Source organism: Sabethes cyaneus, chromosome 2 (genome assembly GCF_943734655.1).
Source record: "Sabethes cyaneus chromosome 2, idSabCyanKW18_F2, whole genome shotgun sequence".
In the NCBI taxonomy this organism is placed as follows: Eukaryota; Metazoa; Arthropoda; class Insecta; order Diptera; family Culicidae; genus Sabethes; species Sabethes cyaneus.
The window spans coordinates 143,010,642-143,031,427 of record NC_071354.1 but is presented as its reverse complement, the minus strand read 5'-3'; the positions used below and the strand labels follow the sequence as shown (position 1 = coordinate 143,031,427).

The 20,786-nt window shown below is 38.9% G+C and overlaps 1 protein-coding gene across 1 annotated transcript; it reads right to left on the bottom strand.

Annotated features, from left to right (window-relative positions):
- Window positions 1–3,531: 3,531 nt before the first annotated feature.
- On the bottom strand, window positions 3,532–5,994 carry LOC128736111 (uncharacterized). Its single transcript, XM_053830592.1, has one exon. The coding sequence runs from the start codon at window positions 5,992–5,994 to the stop codon at window positions 3,532–3,534; it is 2,463 nt and encodes an 820-aa protein (XP_053686567.1).
- Between the last annotated feature and the right edge of the window lie 14,792 nt (window positions 5,995–20,786).

Below are 20,786 nucleotides of genomic sequence, written 5' to 3'. Positions count from 1 at the left end.
TGCTAGTCCTTTCTTACTGAATTAATGCTCTATCCTATACAGTTGTTTTACACAAAATACCAAATTGCTTGTATTGTTCGCATCATTAGCCTTTCACTCTAGAAATTTTGAACCGAGATGTAACTATTCATAATAATTAATATAATTATTGCATGTCATATATAAATCAGCCCCAAATATGCTTTACGGTTTTGATTTGGGGATCTTGAAGACACTTCTTGATTTATATTTTTTTCATGTTGCATTCATCCCAGCATTTATCATAGCTTTTTATTTATTGAATTAAATATTACATGATTATTTACTTTAATTTTACCATACAAATTTCCATACAGTACATGTTTTATAAACTAACTGTCATAACAGCCACTTTTTCCAGTTCATTCCAAAATTCATCGTTACAAGGCCATTCTTCTCGAAACATTAACATCGAAAGCTAAGACTATCCTAATTGTTAGATGAAGTACAAATCACAAATTTGTGTTCAGTTTTCGTAACACTTCCTGATTGAAATAATTAGCAGCGGAGTTTGAATGCAAAGCTTTTGCTCTCCAATTTTATTTATCAAAATTATTGTTTCTTTTGTTCCGATAATCACGCAAGCTCAGGTCTAGACGGGAAGGTCACTTACTTTTGAAAATTAATCTTCTGCCATGTTTTTACATTACTGACGATCAACATGACCTGTTTAATTGAATATTTTTCCATCATAAATTTGTTGAAGTGAATTTTAAGTACACCCCAATGTAGACATGGTGGGGTGCGTCCATTTTCCGGAAAACCCATGATAGTGCATCGCCAGTTGAATGTCTAGTTAACTTTACAGTCAGGCAAACTCACGTGCCCAACGTCAATCTCGATGTATCGCAACGTGGAAGTGTATGAAGCGATAAACTATTGTTGACGTTGGCTGGTTCGGTTACAGCTTAACTAGCTTCGAATAACGAATACCTACATACGTATTTACGATACATTCATTAGGTTTCATTAAAACTTGAAAGAAATGGCGTGCATGCTGTTCGATTTGGTTCGGTTCGACGCGGCCAGCCGCCGAGAGGAGGGAAAACTGTGCCCGCCCGGGCGTGCGAGGTCTTTGCGCTTTGGGGAAAAATTCAAGACTTTCTCGATGCACCGGGGTAGATGGGTTTGCGCATTTTCGCGTTACTTTTCGGTTCGGTTTGGGCTCACAGCACGCCGAGCCGCAATTATTTTCACTACACAGTCCAGCTAGGTGTTATTGCTGTAGTCTTTTTTTGCTTTTCTTTCTTTGTCGGCCGCGAGGAAGTACCGCATATTTTGTACATTTATAATACCGGCCGATGTTAAGAAATGCGATCAGCTGGAAAGCGAGCAACCATAAAAATGATGGCTTGCGCAGCAAAGCAAAAATATATACAAGTGACAGGTTTATTTTATTTTCCGAACAAATTTCCCCTTTCACATAACAGCAATTGGAGAGTATTTGGCTTTTGACATGTTATTTGTCGGTAAGAAAAATTGCAATCGGTTGGTTCCGTTCAATGATAAGAGAAAACTCTTCTGTCGAGCTGCAGTTGGTTATACATTTGAAAAATGTGCATAACAATTCAGTGACAGAGAAAATATGAAATGGTAGAAACGCTCTTATAACACTCGACTAGCAATTATTAAAAAGGTTTAACCAATTTGTGCACAAGAAAACAGCCCTAGTTTCATTCTGCAATTTATCAGTACAATGCTCAAGAAAAGAAAATGTTTCAAATAAATTCAGAATTGAACGAAAATTTGTAAAAATGTTTTGAAATTAGTACCAATTAAAGCAAAAAAAAAATATTAAAACGACATTGGAAATAAAACAAGTCTTCCTGTCACATAAAAATGAACAAGGGATCGTTACGCTTTAAGTAACAGACTTATTTGAACTTTAGTTGATATATTTTAAGTTTTTAGTTTGAACCGTGTAACCCTTTTTTTTCAAATTAATGAATGATCGACTCCTAATTGAATCTGAATGCAAATATCGTGTTATTATATTTTCTCTGGCTGGCTGGCACTTTTTACGTAAAAAAATATCAAGCAGTGTTGCAAATCTTAAAATTAAAAAATAAATTGAAGTACTTCTCAAAAATAAAAATTGTTGCTTATTTTATTACGAACCCTTAGAGTTAACAACAATATAACGAGAGAGTCCATTAAAAAATTCTTGTGGATTTACACAAAAAAGGATCCCTGCTGATGATTCTGTTCGTGTTGCAGACCGTGTTATGAATGCTTGCATTTAAAATCGAAACAAAAGTTTTAACAGTTGAATTACAGAAAATATCCTATGAAATAAATGATGTGTTACGTTTAACTACTTTTGTTTTAAGTTATTTTTCGCCAGAATTAAGCAGTTGCCACCAATAGTTGCCAAAACTGTATACGATGGTCGATGATAGCGAAAGGGTCCACTATTGGTAAAGAGACCCTTGATGTAAATGATACCTAAACTAGTTCTTAGATTCTAATCTTGACGCACAGATTCGACCGCCTAACAATTTAGTAATGCGCCAGCAAAACTTATAATAAATACGAGTATAAAATACAACAATGTCGCGAGATACAAGATCGATGATGATAGTAACAGTGAAAATGTAACGTAACGAAAATCCTTACCTAAATAAAAATAGAAATCTTCAACAGCATTCAAAAACAAAAAAAAAAAAACACCAACCACACACTCGCACAAAGAGAATGTACCTCGCACATTCCGAGATCCCTCACCCTTGCGCTACTTAGTGTGCACACCCGCCAGCATTCGATCATCCGCGCTGTCGTGCTCAAGTCTACGCAAATCTCCGCGCAAAGACAACGTTCGTGGCGGCGACGGCGGCGGCGACGACGACGGCGCGGCGGCACCCATTCATCATTGTGCCTGCCAGCCACGAAGCAGACGCAGTGAAAAAGAAGAAAAAACAAAATCTAGAAACGTACGAAGAAAGACGCGATCGGGAGAGTAGATCCAAGTCGTCAAGTGAGGCCAAGATTCTCTCGTCCTCTCGCTTAAACTCGTGTTCGTGAACTCCGCTCACGTGCCACGCCATGCTGTCTGCCTTCCTTCTTATACAGCTCTCCCGAGTGAGCGAGCACGTTTTTATCTGCAGACCTATCTGGGCGCAATTTGCACACTCTGCAGGTCTGTGATCTGGCCTGGCCAGAAAATGCGGGCGGTGCAGTACGTCACCGCCGACGCCGACGCCGTTGACTTTGCGCAACTACATATTAGTGAGTACCTCCTCTTCTTACCGTTCATGAATATTCTTATTCATCGTAGGCCCAGGTGGTGCTGCAGTATAAGCGTGAGAAATCTGGGACAGTGAAAGTCTTTACAACAAGCGGGGCACATAGGATTCTAGAGTACGCTCTTAGTACCTCCTAGTAAACATTCTCATTCACGTTCTCTCATCAACACACCTGCGTAACGAACATATAGCTGAATAAAAATACTAAGTGCGATATACATACAAGAAGCAGACAACGACATTTAGTCACGTGAGTTTACATCATTCCAGCTCAGGCAGGTGGTACAATCTGTCCAACGCGACGGGTCCTGGAACCGAATCCTTTGCTGCCATCTGGACCAATCGGGGTGCGCACTACCGTTTCTCCCTGACCGTGCTGCTGACACTGCATTTGTACCGCACTCCCGGAGCGTGACCTTGGTCCACCATTCGAACACTCCGAAGCAACAGAAATGCGTCGATCGTAGCCTGAATCGGTTGAAATGCGTCGGCCATTGTAGTATTCCGAGCTGCTTGATAATTTTCTCAGTGGATCGAAGCCATTGGAGTACTTTCTGGGCGAAATATTTGGACTTTCGTACATATTTGGTCCATTGGAGAATTTTCGTTCATAGTTGGACTCCATCGAAATGCGACGTTGGGGCATACCCATATCCGGTGAGTTCGTGAATTTTCGGTCGTAATTAGATCCAACCGAAAACTTGCGCTGGTTGTGATCTGAACATTGGGAAATTCGACGATACATATCCGAGCATTGAGAGACACGTCGTGAGCATGTACAGAAATCCGAACAATTTGATGAACGTCTAGATGGCACTTCAGAGCAGTTCGATGTTCTTCGTGATATGCTGTCGAGCCCTGACGAACATTGGGACATCCGACGTGACATCTCGCCACAGCTAGAGTATCCTTCGGAACAGCTGGAGTATTTACGGGAAGCATCACTGCTTCCCATTGAAAAGTTGCTCGGGCGTCGATTGAAGTAATCATAGTTTTCGTTTCCATATGAATACTTTCTCTGCTGTGGTGAGTGTGGTATGAACATAGGCTGTTGTGGTGGTGGTTGTTGCTGTTGCGGTGGTTGCATCTGCTGCTGCTGTTGAGGTTGCAGCGGCATCATTGGTTGCATGCTTGGTTGCTCTTGTGGAGGCATGGGCTGTGGAATCATCGGCTGGTATACATGTTGTATTTCCTGTTTAGGGTAAAAACCGGAGCCTCGACGCATCTTGAATCGATCCAAGGTTTCGCCTCCTCGGCTACGCTCAATGTCATGACTGGTAACGTACTTATAATTTTCCACGAACCGGGTTACATTGGCCTTCTTGCCAGTTTTCTTCTTGGGTGCGACCAGCTCCAGGACAATGAACTCGTCGATATTTTGAGCACGACGAGCTGATATCGATTCGGTGAATTCAATTAATGCGCACTCATTTTGCTGCAGCTCAGGATGTTTGTTGATAAACTGACGAACATCCGCTGGAATAGGTCCTCCTGGACGTAAAACTCGAATAAGCGATATTTCACCGCATTTGGAGAACAGTTCGGATACTTTTTCAACAGTATATTTGTCATACGGTAGACCCGTTGCAACGACTGTTCGGGATGGGGTTGTTTCATCATATAATGGCAGTGGTTCTAGACGACGGATTTTAGTACCCAAATCGTTTAACTCAATCTTAACGCTTTTACGTTTGATGGCGTAGCCTACGACTCGCCAATCTTTTGTTAATTGTCGAACACGTTTAAAGCTAGATACCAGCTTTAGACTTACAAATCCTTCCTTGTTTCGGCGAACGTGCTTCAATAGGAAGGCATCCTTCAAAATATTTTCGTTGGAAAAATAAAACTCCACCTGTTCTATAATTTTTTCGCACATATCATCGTCGGGGATCTCGTAAGCATCCTCTTCAGCAGGTGTGTTTTCCTCTAACTTTTTCGTGATTTCACAACCGGAGTCCTTAGCATTATCGTCAGATGATCCAGTTCCGACATCTTCCGGAGGATGCTGGGATTCAGTCGAATCTCTTCGATCATATGACATAGAGACATCACTATCAATGGAACTGATCGAATCTTTCGTATCCGAATGTTTCATATTGACTGGCGGAACCGCCGAAAGAGGCACCATATGGTCGTCGTCTTCCATGTACATATCGTCATCTTCCTCTTCATCGTCATCGAGATCATAGTCGTGGATCTCGTCGTGACCGTGATGGTGATGATGATGGTGATAATGGTGTTGAGGATTTAATTCACCTTCTTCTAGCACCATTTCCTGATGCTGAAGGTATGTGTAGTTATCGGTCATCAGAGGTGAAAGTGTGTCGGGTTCTTCCGCGTGAGCAGCATCGTCCAGTTCTAGTTTTTCCATCTCTTTGACGGTTTCTTTGATAACCATTTCACTATTCTCAGTGATAGTAGCTGGTAACACGCACTGGATCTTAACTGGTGGCTGTAGAGGGGCCAGCTGGGGCAGCGTTTTGCTTTTCGCCACATCTCCACTCACGCTAGGTTTACTACTCTGTGCAACACTTTCACTTTCTTCTTTTTCTATGGGAAACATATCAGTCATCGTGGCCATTTCCACTTTTTCAACAATTCTTACACTGCCGTTGCTATTCGCCACGCTCGTTGGTTGCGACGAAGCGACTGGCTGTGCTGCAGCCGTTTCTGTTATAGCAGATGGCAGTGTGCCCAACTGAGGTACTGATTCACTATGTGGTACCGTAGACATGTTGGTTACGATTTCTTGCTGGTTCAAGTAGCACTCTAATAAACTTTAATTGATTGCTTTATATCGCAGGGTTAGCTATCTAATATGGCTTCGTTTTTTTGTAAACGGTATTATTTACTTTTCAAGCAAGCTCCGTTTTATACAGTTGAAAGTACGTTATCAACCTTTTCTTTTGTTTCGAACAATTTGTATTTACAACGACGAACAAGTGTTTTTTTTTGCACAGCCGATTATCACTTTTGAGTTAATTAACTTTTCAATTTCGTTCCTGCACGAAACTATCTACCAATACCGCAATGAACGTTTTTCATGCATTAAAAAGTACCATACAGTTTTCCGTTTTCCACTCTCTTCGATAGTTTTGCGTTAGCTGGGTACATCGACTAGCCAGTACAGAGTGCGGCAGCCACAGTTAGTTAGTTTGCCTTTTCCGCTTCTACACTCGTCAAAGTCTCTCGAACAAACGGTGGTGACGAGTTTGGGTTTGGGGTACTTTCACAATTACACTTTTCGCCACAACAGCCCACGTGTAGCTACGGGAAGCGGTATGTACGTAACACCGTCAGCTATTGATTTGGAGTAGCGGAGGAAGTTGAGATGGTAGAGACGCAAATTCGGTTCACTGCCTTTAGTTTTTTCTCTTTCCCGATTTTCCGTTTAGTTCATTCACTATAATATGTACCGTTTCCTGCTACGCCTAACTAACAATTGATTTGAATAATCGTTGATTAAAGTGAAATGCAGTAATTTTTCTTTATTTCACTTGCTTTTTGCCGCAGTTATTGCACACTTATTCTTTGTCCCGAAAGTTAGTAAACTGTTAACAATAAGGTTCGAATCACACTGCTTCTACGTTATTGCGGATTTTGTTCTTCGGAAAACTTAGCTACTGCCACTTTCAGTTTTATTCCATATGAAGGACCTAGCTCTCCGAAAACAGGGCAGTTCACTTTGCAGGAACACCGTTGCAATCTCTCTGCATACACTTGCATTTGTCAAAACAATCTTCTTTTGATCTCTCTCTGTAGGTACGTGTTTCCCGAGCCTGCTGCAACAACTTTAAAATCAGTTTTTACTATTCATCTTTTGCTGCACCACCAGCTGGCACAGAAAATCACTTTCCAACTTGCACTAATCAAAACATCAATCAAAGCCTTCGACCGGCTTCACTTCTTCTGATAATCGAATCAAATATTACAATTTTGATTGCTATTCTGGCACGCGACCGTAAAAACCGTGACTGGATAGAGGGTGTTTGAAGTTTCAACGGATTTGCAAGCACATTAAGTGAGTTCTATACTGTAGTAGATTTTGCCAGATCTGATCTCAGGCTCAATTTTCACTGGTTCGTGAGTGCGTCCACACGCATACAGAGCAAAAGTACAATCTTTTAGGGTGTTTCCACGACAAGTGTTGTTGAAAGACTGAAATGCAGCATTGAAATTACGCCGGTTTTATATTGTCTCTCCCACTGCGCCTGCCGACGCTCGCATACATACGAGAAGGTGCGTCATAATCGGCAGGCTAGGAATTCCGGCCGAAGCGTCTGCGGCTTCTGCTCGTTTGAGCTGGCGCTACGATCGTCACCGTACACAGCACAGCACACCCAGTCAATGAGATCGTTTCACCTATACACGCACCGTTTGTAAGTATGTTTACCAGTTTTATTTTGCTTCTTGTTGTTGATAGGAAACTGCAGGATCAATGAGTTCGGATGGTATTCAGTGAACTGGAGATTTTTTTATGCTACAGTTTACATTAAAAAGTCAGATGAAATTCGAGTTTCTAATTTGACACTTTCAATAATTTTTCCTTTATCATTTTCATTTCAAAGAAAATTTAAAATACTCCTTGTAATTGAAAGAGGATAGGACCGACTCAAAATTTAAAAAATAACATATTTTATTTCAAATTTTGGTACATTTCAAATTTTGGAACATTCTATTTTTTTCTAAAAATACACTAAGTGATTTTTTGGAATAAAATAATTTTATTTCTAAATATGCCCTTTTAAAAATTTATTTTGTTTATTTGTTTATACCAACAGGTATATCGTTGTCCTAATGATACTTTAGTCTACCAGTACGGAAAATCTTCAAAAAGTTTCCACGAATAGTCCCACGAGTGAGGTTAAAATCCAACCTCACGAACACTTAGCTAAAAACTCGTTGTAGCCCGACGATGGACCCGTTTTCTGAATAATTTGTCCTCCGAAACGGTACTTGGAGGAACATTCTGCTACGAAGAGGTCTTGGTTGAGCTCGTAGACTAATATGGTTGAGAATCCATGGACAATCGCTCCTCGCCATGAGGATATCAGCTACGAGGATTGCTCGGCACAGATTTCTCCTGGTTGCTAGAGTGTCCAACTCCATTTGTATTAGGTGCATTTCGTATCTTGGTAGCTGGATCGGTTTGTTCCATGGCAGGCGACGGAGGACGAATTTCAAGCAGCTTTTCATCGTTCTCATAATTAGGCCAAGACTACGGGATGCTTTAGGAACGATGTAGTTGATGTGCTGCTTGTACGTGAGGTGTGAGTCAAGGAGGACCCCCAGGTCCTTGAAGTAGGAATCTCTTTTAATCACTTCACCGCCTAGATAAAAGTTGAAAAAGATTGACCGTTTTTTCCTGGAGAACGATACAACAGAACACTTGCTAATGTTGAGTACCATTCTATTTTCGTTACACCATCTTGAAAAGCTCTCCAGATGCTTTTGCAGGAACATGGCGTCTTCTACTTTTTTGACCTCGAGATAGATCTTAAGAACATCAACAAAGGAAAGCCTGGGTTCTCGTAGCGAAAAGTTTACATTGATGAAATATAGCACGAAGGTGAGCGGGTCCAGAAGACTGCCTTGTGGAAACCCCGACGCAATCCAGATGTCGATCAGTCAAGAAATACTTCAGTCAGAGCAATAGGGTGCCGCCAAATCTCATTCTGTCGAGTTTGGCAATCGCAAATTCATGATTCAAGTTATCAAAAGCAACACAGAGGTCGCTGTAGATTGCATCCGTTTAGAAACGCCTCGATATGGTATCCGAAGCATAAGAAGTAAATGAAAGGAGATTCGTCGTGCTTGATCGACGTGGCGTGAATCCATGTTGAGAATCGTCAATGAATTGCTTACAATGGTAAAACCCTAGCCCCAAAACTACTTTTTCGAATAGCATGGATGCTGCACACAAAGCAGCGATACTTCGTAGTAGTAGTAGAATCGTAGCTGCACCGTGTTGCACAAGTGTCGCTGAGTCAATATGATGTGAAACGATATCGTTTACAAATAAGACCATTGCATATTTACGACGCTCTTTATTGTCTTTATTGCATTTCCCCTTAGACTTTTGGTATTTTATTCATAGACGTCAACATATTTTCACACATGCATTTTCCTCTAGTCGCTCTAAATTGTAATCGATAAATGCATCTGCAATTCCATCACCAGTTAATCTGTGGTCGTTTACTTGTAAATCTTCGTTATCCCCATGTCGTTCTGAATCAACAAATACAGCAGTAGAAAGGAAACATAAATCAACAACCCAAGTAGCACACGTTGTCACAATTGAGTCGCAGCGGCTGATATGCGACAAATTTAAATGTAAAACTTCGGTTACAGTAACCTAAAATATAACAGTTGTGTAACCGAAATAGCGCAACTTATGTAACTAAATCTGGTTGCATTAACAGTTACTCAATAACCAATATGTAACATGTATAGTTACAAAATGGTTACTATTGAAGTTACACATAAACTGAAAATTGACTTTCAATTGGTGGCAAATTAGTAATCTTGTAACTTTTATTGCATAGCGAAAATGTAACAGGTTTATTATTTCAATCTATGGCTGTCAACGTCAAGCAGTAAATTTAACTGTTGAATATAGAAGAGTGTATAAATTATTATTTCAACACAAATTTTAATGCAGTTTCAAATTTATGGTGAAATGCATGATTCTAGCTTTGAAAAATTCACGCGCTCTTATTTAATATAGCTTTTCGTTACTTACTTCTTTGAAAAATTGATGTTTTGTAAATCAAATATAAAAATTTAAATTTTAATTTTTTGATTTTTTAAATTTATTCTTAGCAATAATGAATTAGTCGAGCATTCACCTAGAAACCATTAAAAATCAAGTTGTTTTCGCTATCACTTCTATCACAGTAAAATTCATAGCCATTTTGCCTTTGGTTCTAACTACTACAACATCGTCCTTGAAGTTTTGTATCGTTTTCGGCATATTGCATGAAATGATTTTAAGCAGCCATTGTTCATTGTTCACATTGTTGATATCGGGAAAAGGTATTTTTTAGTGATTGTTGTGAAAAGAAAGTGTTAATTTAATATCAAAGAATAGTTTCAGTTTGAATAAAACAGTTACCACCAGTGTTAATCATAGAAGGTTACATTTCAGTTACATTCTAGTTGTACGTAACCTTAGCCTTCGACCTGGTTACGGTATCGGTTATACGGTAACCAATATTAAATCTGTTGTAGTCACTTATTTCTTATGTCGTCATTTCTAAGTTACACTGTAACCTATTTTCATTGCCGGTTTCGTTTCGATGTAACTTGATCGTTTTGACGTTTGAGAATAATCATCATTTGTTTACTTAATACCAATGTCTGGGCGGAGAAGATTCCAAGTACCATCAATTAAGTAAATAAACGCATTTACAAGAGCATTTCACAACTCGTGTACCAATTGTTTATCTTTACCATTAGCAATATTCTTCAGGTCTAGTTTTTCCTTAATCCGTTGTGTTTACAAGCAACAGTGAACAAATTGTTGCGAAAATGTTACTAGCCGACTTTTTTTGACTTCGTAACTGCTCGTAACGGAAAATTAACTGTTTTGCGACCAGCAAGTTGATGACAGTTTGGAAAAAGGTTTCATTTGTGTCACTTGATAACTATTTGGTAACTCGTAACTGAAAGGTGACTGTTTTGCGACGACCAAGTTGTTGACAGTTCGAAAAAAAGGTTTCAATTTGGTCATTTGGTAACTACCTGGTAACTTTTTGAGATTTTTGTCACTAGAAAACTAAAAAGTAACTATTTTTAATTTTATGTAACCTAACTCGTTACAAGTATCCTAAATGTAACTGCTGTGCAACCTTTTTGTATTTTTTTATTTTTATGATTAGTTACAAGTGCTACTTGGGAAAGGCCTCTCGCTTTTAATGGGAAGTCGAATTACAGTAAATACCCGCTGCATGGAACCGACATATTCAATAATTTTATAGCATTTTGGTCACAACACTTTTTTCGTCATTTTTTCAGAATAATATTTTAAGTTTACGCATCAGGGGTCAATTGTAATACAAATGAAAACCCAATATTGCCGTTTGACCACCGATAAAGTTAAAGTACGCTATTGATGTCGAATTTTAACTAGCAAAAGCGTACTGTAAGCTGGGGTGAGCATATTTTGATGTGACAAAATTATTTGACTGTGAGTCTATTGAGGTGTGAGATCCGGATTAAATGACTGTATATTTATAAGCATGCAGCGTGCTTCGTATGATGGAAGAGGAAATGTAGTCCAGTATAATTTACGAATAGCATATACCGTGTACGTATCATATTCTGCGCAGTTAAGACATTTTTATGATTCTTCCGCTATTCTAAGTATTCTAGATTTAAATTAACAATGTGGATAGCAGCAACGTATAGTGCTACGGTCTATAATATCTGGTAAAAACATGGGAATTATAAGTCGACCAACAATTGAGTATATTTTTCGTTTTGTAAACTTATCCACGGTGCCTAATTCTGCGCACTTTCTTGCCCATGTTCCTAATTCTGCGCATGTTTGCTCCTAATTCTGCGCAGCCAAAAAGTGAAAATAAATAGTCCTGCCATGCTGTTTATGTCTTTATACGCTGAATGCACACTAAAAAATCCGGCATTTGCCATTATCATAATTGAATCCATGATCCGGCCTTCTTGTGCTGTCCGGCTGGCAAAGGAATATTGTTATCATTTTGATTGCCTCATTTTAAATATTTTATTCTCGATAACGTGAAGGGCGAATTGATTTGGGTTTTCTGCATACTGAACATTGCACTTTAGACTAATACCAAAAATTGTGTTTTCATATAGAAACCACTGCCCCACTCTCTGACACCCACTTGAGGTTGGACATTAAAAAAAATAGAAGACATGGTTTCATGAATTGGCGCTCGTGAGTTCGGACCCCGAGACACAGCACAGGATTCCAATCAATGCAAGTTAAAGATTCTACTTGAATTTTCATGCCTCTATACCTCAGCCATTTGGGTGAGGTTGCGTATTCTTTCGCGCTTTCTTCGTAGGATACATTACTGCGCAGAATTTGGAACATGAATAAAAAATCTGTGCCTAAATCTGCGCATTATTGCATCGCATTTTTCTAAGGAAAGCAATGCATGCAATCACTCTTTTTGTCTAAAACATGACTAAAACTAATTACTCTTTCTAATTATGCTGGGTAATTTGATCATTGCAAAGAATTTCGATCATAAATTTGTTAATTTTCTAGCAAGACAATCTTAGCGTCGGTGCTAACGACGATGTTTTCTGTGATATAAAATACTTTCAGTTTCACGTTAAATTATTTCGCTCACAAATATTATGGCCCGTTTGTGAATAATGGCATAATATTCAACAGACATTTATAAAAAAATAACGCAATGATCATAGTTATGCACAATGTTAAAAAATACTTATATACAGAAAAATGCGCAGAATTAGGAGCTGCGCAGAATTAGAAGCGGTCACGGTAGTTCTAATAGGCTTTTTTACGCCATATGTAGAATATATGTATTTAATTCTGGAATTCATTGCTGTCTTCTTAATTTCTTATCATAAAGAGCTTCATGTCGTCAGCATATATTAGCACTTTAAGTTCCTTGAAAATGGAGGAAATGTCGTTTACATACAAAAGTGGTCCCAAATGAGAGCCTTGAACTCCAGAAGTAACTTGAATAGGATCCGTTACATTTAATTATTTGAAGGCGCTTAGTAAAATAGATTCAAACCATTTCAGGCGACCTGGTTAAATTCCCATTTTTTCAATTTGAAAAGCAGTATTGGTATGTCAATGCGATCAAATGCCTTGCTAAAATCCGTATAAAGTGCTTCTACATGGGTTCCATTATCCATTGCATTCAATGAATAGTCTATGAATTCCAGTAAATGTAACGAAGTCGAGCGTTCTTTGAAGAAACCGTGTTGCATTTTACAGCCGGCTACGAAGTGAACCTGCTGCAAGTTAAAAGCCTCTGAAATAACGAATCATAGAAGATGTGATAGTCTGCAGACATTTCCGGGTGATTAAAATATACGAAACATTGATCAGCTATGGGCGTCTCGTTTTAAACAAATAACAGTGCCTTACTGCTTTATGATCCTGGAAGAGCAGAGTGTTATACGTGTAATTCTTATTAAAACAGGGTCACTCTACTTTTAGTTAAACATATATAGTTCAACTTTACTAAAACTCACTGAATTCTTCCAAATTACAAAGTGTTGGATAGATTTAAAGATCACGAAAATAAAATGTTCTTTCAACTATTTACAGTAAATGAATACCATCCTGGAAACCACAATCGAGATTATTTTGCCGAAGAGTTACACGATAGCGACATGCGTGCGTAGCTTTGGTCATTTATACATATTTTTGCGTATACTACCACGTGTATGTTCCACCAATACGCATACAACATTCTACCGACCGACAGCATGAAGTATTCCACCACGCACACATATAAAGATTTTTTGACATTAGCTGAGGCCCTCGCTGAGGCTGTTTGCGGTAGGAGTAATATCAACAACATCAAATTCCAAACTCCCGGATCCCCTCCTCCACTCTTTGCTCCCCTCTCACTCCTACATAAGCGATCCTCAGCAATTGTCATTCTCGTTGGTGACGAAACCGCAAATTACTTCATTCAAGTGTTTCAGTGGCGATGTTTGGTTCGTTTATTTACTGAGCTACAATCGACTTTTCACTGCCCTAGCACTACTAACTACTAGTAAACAGCTCCACGTTGGAGTTCGCGCTTTAGTTTCGATGTTGAAAGGGGTTCGGGTATGTTTATTTGACGTTCGCAGTAAAACTTTTAGTAATAATCATGGGAGGTGAGGTGTGTATCGAGTTGATCACCTTTACTGCAACGCAACGGGCTCTTAATTGGTTACTATTTTCGTCCACTGAGTAACGCAAAGTAGTTGAAAATTAGAATTGAAATTCCTCTGACCGCAGAACAGACAACTTCTAAGCATATTTTCATCTGAGATTATATTTGCTTGCACTAAAAAACAAACATCTATGTCATGTGACTAAACTAGTTATATCATTATCGATATTATTTTTAACTACTAGTAATTCTAAGCATTTGAAATGCTATAAAATTTATAATTTAATACTTTTATACAAAACGCACATCTACACCATTACAAGTAGGAGTTATTCGAAGGTTGGGTAAGGTCAGTGATTCAGAATGAAAGCTGCAACGCTACAAGTGCTTGATTGCAGTTAAATGTCACCCAGCAAAAGGAACAAAACGTTTCAAGGCGAAACGCACTTCGCTACATCCGGACGAGTTGGCAGCGGAACTATGCTGTACGAGAGCATGTCGCTCTAGGGATCAGCGATTATTTATATTGAAGTGAATGTAAAGGTGGGGGAAGGATATTTTAAAAAATGCAGTGCAGGTCATACAGCAAACACCCGAGCGATATCACAATAGATCAACTATACTGGTCGCAGTGATGAGTCCACACATGAAAAAAAAAAACTCTACGATTGACGACCAACTTTATAGCCGGCTTTCAGTATGTATAATCAAATTGAATTGAGCCTTTTAATTTATAATTTTTATCAATCAGGTAACGTGTATTTTTAATTGCTTAAATAATTTCAGTCCTTTATTTTATAATTTTATCTTCATCTATCTCAAGAAGTATTGCATTAACAGATCCTAGAGTATTTATAAACACATTAAATGTATGTGCCTGATATACAAAATTGTTTTCAAAAAATGTATTATTTGTACGGTAGAGCAACCAATCTATTTTAGACCTAATTTGCAGCTGTATATAATTTGGACACTTCCATTTGATTTTACTGTATACACAACTGAAGATGAAATTCAAAATATGTTGATTACCCTACACATCGACTACTACCGTCTACTATCAAAACACCCTGTTGTAGAATAATCATTATCACTATTAATACCTCAACAGGTTCGAGAAGGTCGCAGGGCTTGTCGAGTAAAGGAGGAACAACCCGTCTGGGGAAAGACTGTCAGGGCCACAAGCTTACCGCGTTGCTTTATATATAATACATAGGACGAAGCAGGTTGAGCTTTACTAATGAAGTGCGCTTCAAGACTGCTTCTTTTTCTTAATCAGCGAACTTTTACTGGGTGTACTGTAAAGTGGTTGATTGATAGTGGCAATGCGTCGGATGCAGCTAAATATTGCGTGTAAAGCAATCAACATGTAGACATTGTCGCTCATTGTGGTGTTGTTGTGTAATAGGAAAAATATTTCGTATATACTGCGGATTATACTTTACAAATTTTACAAAGTGAGCCGTTTGGGAGATATTTTGAATATTTTCTTTAACGTCTATATTAGATAGAGGTTTCAAATCAGAAAACTCAAACGAAAATAGTATTAACCAAGCTATTAAAATTTCCTACCAACCTAGGCTGTATTTACCAAAATAGAGATCTAAATTTTACCGGTTTGATAAGTCCAAAAGCTTTTTCGAATATCTTTGACACACTTCAAACAAATTATCTGTCGAATTAGTAATATTTAAGAGCCATTCTGCCCCATCAATAGCTTTATTAAGTTACTAATTTAGCCACTAGTACTCACAATCACAAACACCAACTTAGGAGTGTTTTTTTTTATAAAATCGGAAAGAGAGAACAAAATAATGTTGCGTGAAGATATATAAAAATTTTCTCGCTCTTTAATAAAACTAGATTGATACCATATATTATAACTTATTTCAATTAGTGTTATGTTGATTTAATTTTGAATATTAAAAATTCTCCATGGTTCATTTTAATTTGTTTATTCATCTTCAACATTTAGTTGCTCAGATTGTTTGCTAGCTTAATGCCTTAAGACGACGAAATACGGTACATTTTATTTCTTGATCATAATTTCACTGCTGGATAATTTTTATTCTAATCCTGCCGTTCTTCAACCCTCTCGAACACCAGCCGAACGTGCATCGTCCTCGACAGCGCACATTCTTCGGGTGCGAAGTCTACCCCGAAGTTCAAAACCTCTTCCTGGTTCACTTCACTATATCAGTAAATTTGTATACTTGATGCAGCTCATGGTTTATGCATCTGCGCAGTTCGCAGAATTTTACGCTCAAAATCTCCAAGAACTCGTCGATCAGCGTCCTTCAGGGTTTATAATTCATGTCCGTAGAGGGCCACCGGGAAAATTAGTGCTCTAATAGAGCGCCAGTTCCGCGCGTATTTGCAAACGTATTTGTAGATTGTAGCGTATTTGTAGATTCGTGGTTCGCGGCTTACATCGTTGTCACAGGTCACAAACATACCAAGATATATGAATTCCTCCACTACTTTATATCGTTCCCCATTCAGCTCCACTTCGGTACCAATACCATTTGGACTCCCACGTTTCCTGCCAGCAACCATTTACCTCGTTTTGGCTATTTAAAAGGCCTAAAGGCCTCTTCCACTGCTCAACGGTTGATTCTGATGATATCGATGTCATTCGTCCCACCAATCAGCATGTGAGATTTCGTAAGGACAGTCCCATTTCTTTCTAAGTTTGCAAGTAGTTTCGGCGGAAAATCATGTTCTAGCATTATCTGCCACAGCTCATTTCATTTGACTGAATCGTACGCCACCTTAAAGTCCACAAAAGTTGAGCGACCCTCACGAAAATCAGCTTGGTAATCGCAGGCAAAGGACTCTGCTGACGGTCTCAGTCTACAGAACAGAATACGGGAGAGAACCTTATAGGCAGAATACCCAAGTAACAATTCAAAGCCACTTGGTTTTACTTGAATTTTATAAAGGTTTTATTGCGGTATGAATCATTACCACTGAATTTATGGTGGTATTGCGCAATACCAAGAGGATACGAGTCCAAACACACTTATAGCTAGCTAGAAAACCATAATAAAACTGTTAATAAAGCGAATTTATTGTGGTTGCTTATATTACCACGTTAAAACTTGTTGGCTGCACCACGTCTCCTATAAACTTACCATAAGTGTGGCGTAGCAACACAAAATGGCGCACCAATCAAAATTGATCTTATCACGGTTACTTGTCAAACCGCAATAAATCTGTTAGTTTTATAGAGCTATTAAAATGGTAACACCCTAACCAAACAGTTTTTTTGCTGCTATTATGAAGAATACCAAAGTTCAACACCAAAATCATTTTTTTATGCGAAGCCATATTGCCATATTGTAGTATTTTGTTTTAGCTCACAAACAACAATTCATCAAAGCAAAGTATTTTGCATAAAGAAGGTTATTATCAATCGGTTTTCCTGTCAGAGGAAGCAACTAAAATGATTTTGCTAGAAATTGAGATTGACTATCTGAATATTTTCAATTTGTTAAAACAACCAGTTTTCGAAAATTGCAAAATTTCACTGGCGCGCAGATTTTATCGACCTATCATATCAAAATGCACGATGAAATTAAATGCGCACGTAGTGCAAACCAACGAAATTGCTTAAAATTAATAAATATTCTATGGGATATTTTATTCTGGTCGCTATTAACCAAATCGTTCAGAATGATCTGTCAGTAAAACTAAAACTTTTCTGCTCACGGATATATTTTCAAGTTGACAAAGCTACCGAACTTATCTGGCGTTTGCTAGTAAAGCGAAAAGCAAAAAGCGAAAAGTATAAAGCGAAAAACAAAAAGCGAAAAGCTTTTTTAAATTATGGTGATGGCTGTCAAGTAGCGAAAGCTTAATCGGTTTTATTGCTGCTTTTAGCAGAGCATGATACGACTACTTGAGTTTATAGCCTGATTCTTATAGCGGTTATGAAAACATTCTGAGGCGTGGGCCACTTGGTCAGAAAGCAGTTTTATAGCGGTCATCAGAGAGTTCTGGTGGAGCTCATAGTTTTATTAGCGGTTTTATGAAATTGGTCATGAAAACCGCTATACGAACGTAATAAAACTTGGAATTGTTACTTGGGTAGAGTAATACCTCGATAGTTTTTACAACCCAGGTGACACCCTCCGGTATTCATTCTCCCTCCCAGATTCTGACAATGATCTGATAGATTACTTCATACAGCTGCTTCCTCCACCCTTGTATAACTTAGCCAGGATATCCTCCTTCACAGTAGCCTTACCATTTTCAGCTCACTAGTTACCTTCATAACTTCCTGGTGAGCTGGTGGTCACAGCATCTGGAAGTCCTGGTCCTTCAAATTGACTGCTACCGCCGTTTTTTCAGTAAACTTGGTGAAATTCCTGCTTTTACCGTTTTGTAGAAACTTTGTGTTGTTGCTGGTGAATCACTTCCCTACGCCGGCGAGCAAGTGCTCTTCGTTTTAGAAGATGGGTTCTTTCTTGCGCAGCTCTAGTCTCTCTATACCTTTCTCTGTTCTAACGTGTAACCGCAGCGAACATGTAACTCCTGGGGTAATACTTCTCATCTGTCACTTTCTGGCACTCGGCTACAAACCAGTTGTTAAGCTGTCTTCTTACCACTTCTGTCGCAATTATTTCAATGGCACTATGGAGGTTCCTCCACAGCCCACTCATATCTTCCCTTTCTTCCAGCTGTTCTACGATTCGTTGATCAAGCTTTTCGATGTACTCTGCTGCCACGCCATCTGCCGTCAACTGCTGGATGTTGAAACGTAGCGTCCTCTCAGTGCGAGCATTCTCAGCGTTCAAAAACCTTGCCCGAATCTTCCACACGACGAAATAGTGGTCTGCGTCGATATTTGGTCACCGAAAAGACTGTAAATCGATGCCATCAGAAAAGTATCGACCGTCAATCAAGACATGATCGATCTGAGAGCCTTAGTCTCCATTTGGATATATTTACGAATATTTAGACATGGAAAGTAGGTGTTACAGATGGCCATTCCGCTGGCCACGACGAAATTGGTGAGCCTCAGACCGTTATCATTGGTCGATAGATGAAGGCTGTGGCTGTGATGAAGTGTAACAGAATGGAAGAATTCTTCCCTCCCGATCATTTGCATCTCCGATGATGATTTTCACATTACATTTTGGGTACTATCCATAGGCCCTCTCAAACCTGTCGTAGAAATCGTTCTTACCATCATCGGATTCATCATTTGTTAGTGCATATGCGTTGATTAGTATGATAGTTATTATAGTTATAAATCCTTCCTTTGCCCTTAATTCTCAACAGACATCTACAGTCATCTACGGGCCTCCACCGAATAACTCGTTGCTTTTGCTTTCCCAACACTACAAAACCGACTCCATGTTCTGCCTTTCTACCGCTACTGTACTAGATGTGCTACTTGAAAAAATTGCCTGGTCTACTGCACGGAACTCTCTCTCTCCGGAATTTGGCTTCCTGAATAGCAGCGATCTACAATCCGAGTCGATGCAGCTCTCGAGCAAGCAAATCAGCTTAGTGTCGCAATACCTACTTCCCGCTGTCAGGTCTGCCATACTTGGTATAGCTTGCGGGATGCAGCATATCATATTAGTCGCTCGCTCCGAGACAGACGATGTTTGAGCCGCCCCTCACCTGGAGAACAGGCGCTCAAGTTGACACCTCCTAGCTTAGCTGCTCCAGTATGTACATGAAGCATATCGAGGTATGACTATCGATCGTCATCGTTTGACTTAGATTTTTTTTTGAATAAAGTTACAGAAAATGAACGAAATTTAAAAATATATATTAACATCGATATACTATTTTGAGTATCACTTTTTTAACTGCAGAGTAAAAGCGGATTCAGAGATTCTGGGTGTTATCAAGGAACTTTTAGTTTCATTGCATTGCAGTTTTTCTAAACATCACGTAGCTTTCCAGTGTACTCAATGTAAATTTCTAGCCATCTAACACAATCGGTAATTGAATCACATGGCAGCCGTATATTTGCAATTATGATATTATTTTACATAAATTCTGCTTCCATTTTACCGCATCCACCAGTAGCGGTTTTATTTCCTATATTCCTCCATATTCTGTGTGTTGTTTACTTCATTAGCAGGAAGTGAAAAGATTACAACCAACACGTTCCGGTTGCGCTTGCTTTCCCGTTACCGCTTTCGTCCCAAGCTGTCAAATGATACAGGGCGTCGCGCGATCCCATCGAAGCGATTGATTTTTTTTCGTTTGCGTGAGGAACCCTTTTGTAGATGGTGCCCTTCAACTAGGGTTTATTTATATGCGTTATTTTGTTTTGTAAACCTATACGTGCGAATGATATCTTTATGTATGTTATGTCGCTCTTATTTGCTCATATTCAGATCTGCTGGGTGCTGTCAATATATATTAAAAGTTCTGGTAAGCGATGTGCTATCTGGCACGGAATGTTTTGCCGAGTTTTTCGATTAGTTGCGTATTTATTCCGCAAGTTAAACCCGGAGCACTTCGCGATTAAGGTCTAAGAGATTTTGTATACAAACAAAATGTTTGTTGTTGTCTAACAAATAAAAGCTCAGTCCTACAAATAAAGCAAACCAAAACATAGGAACATCAGATAACTATTTACCTGTAACATTAGTTGTTGAGTCCAAGCTTTTATTCGCCAGCAATCAGTGATCAAGCTGATTGT

Bases quoted from the DNA above. Each gene is read 5' to 3' on its own strand.
- LOC128736111 (XM_053830592.1), bottom strand. From the start codon at position 5,994: ATGTCTACGGTACCACATAGTGAATCAGTACCTCAGTTGGGCACACTG.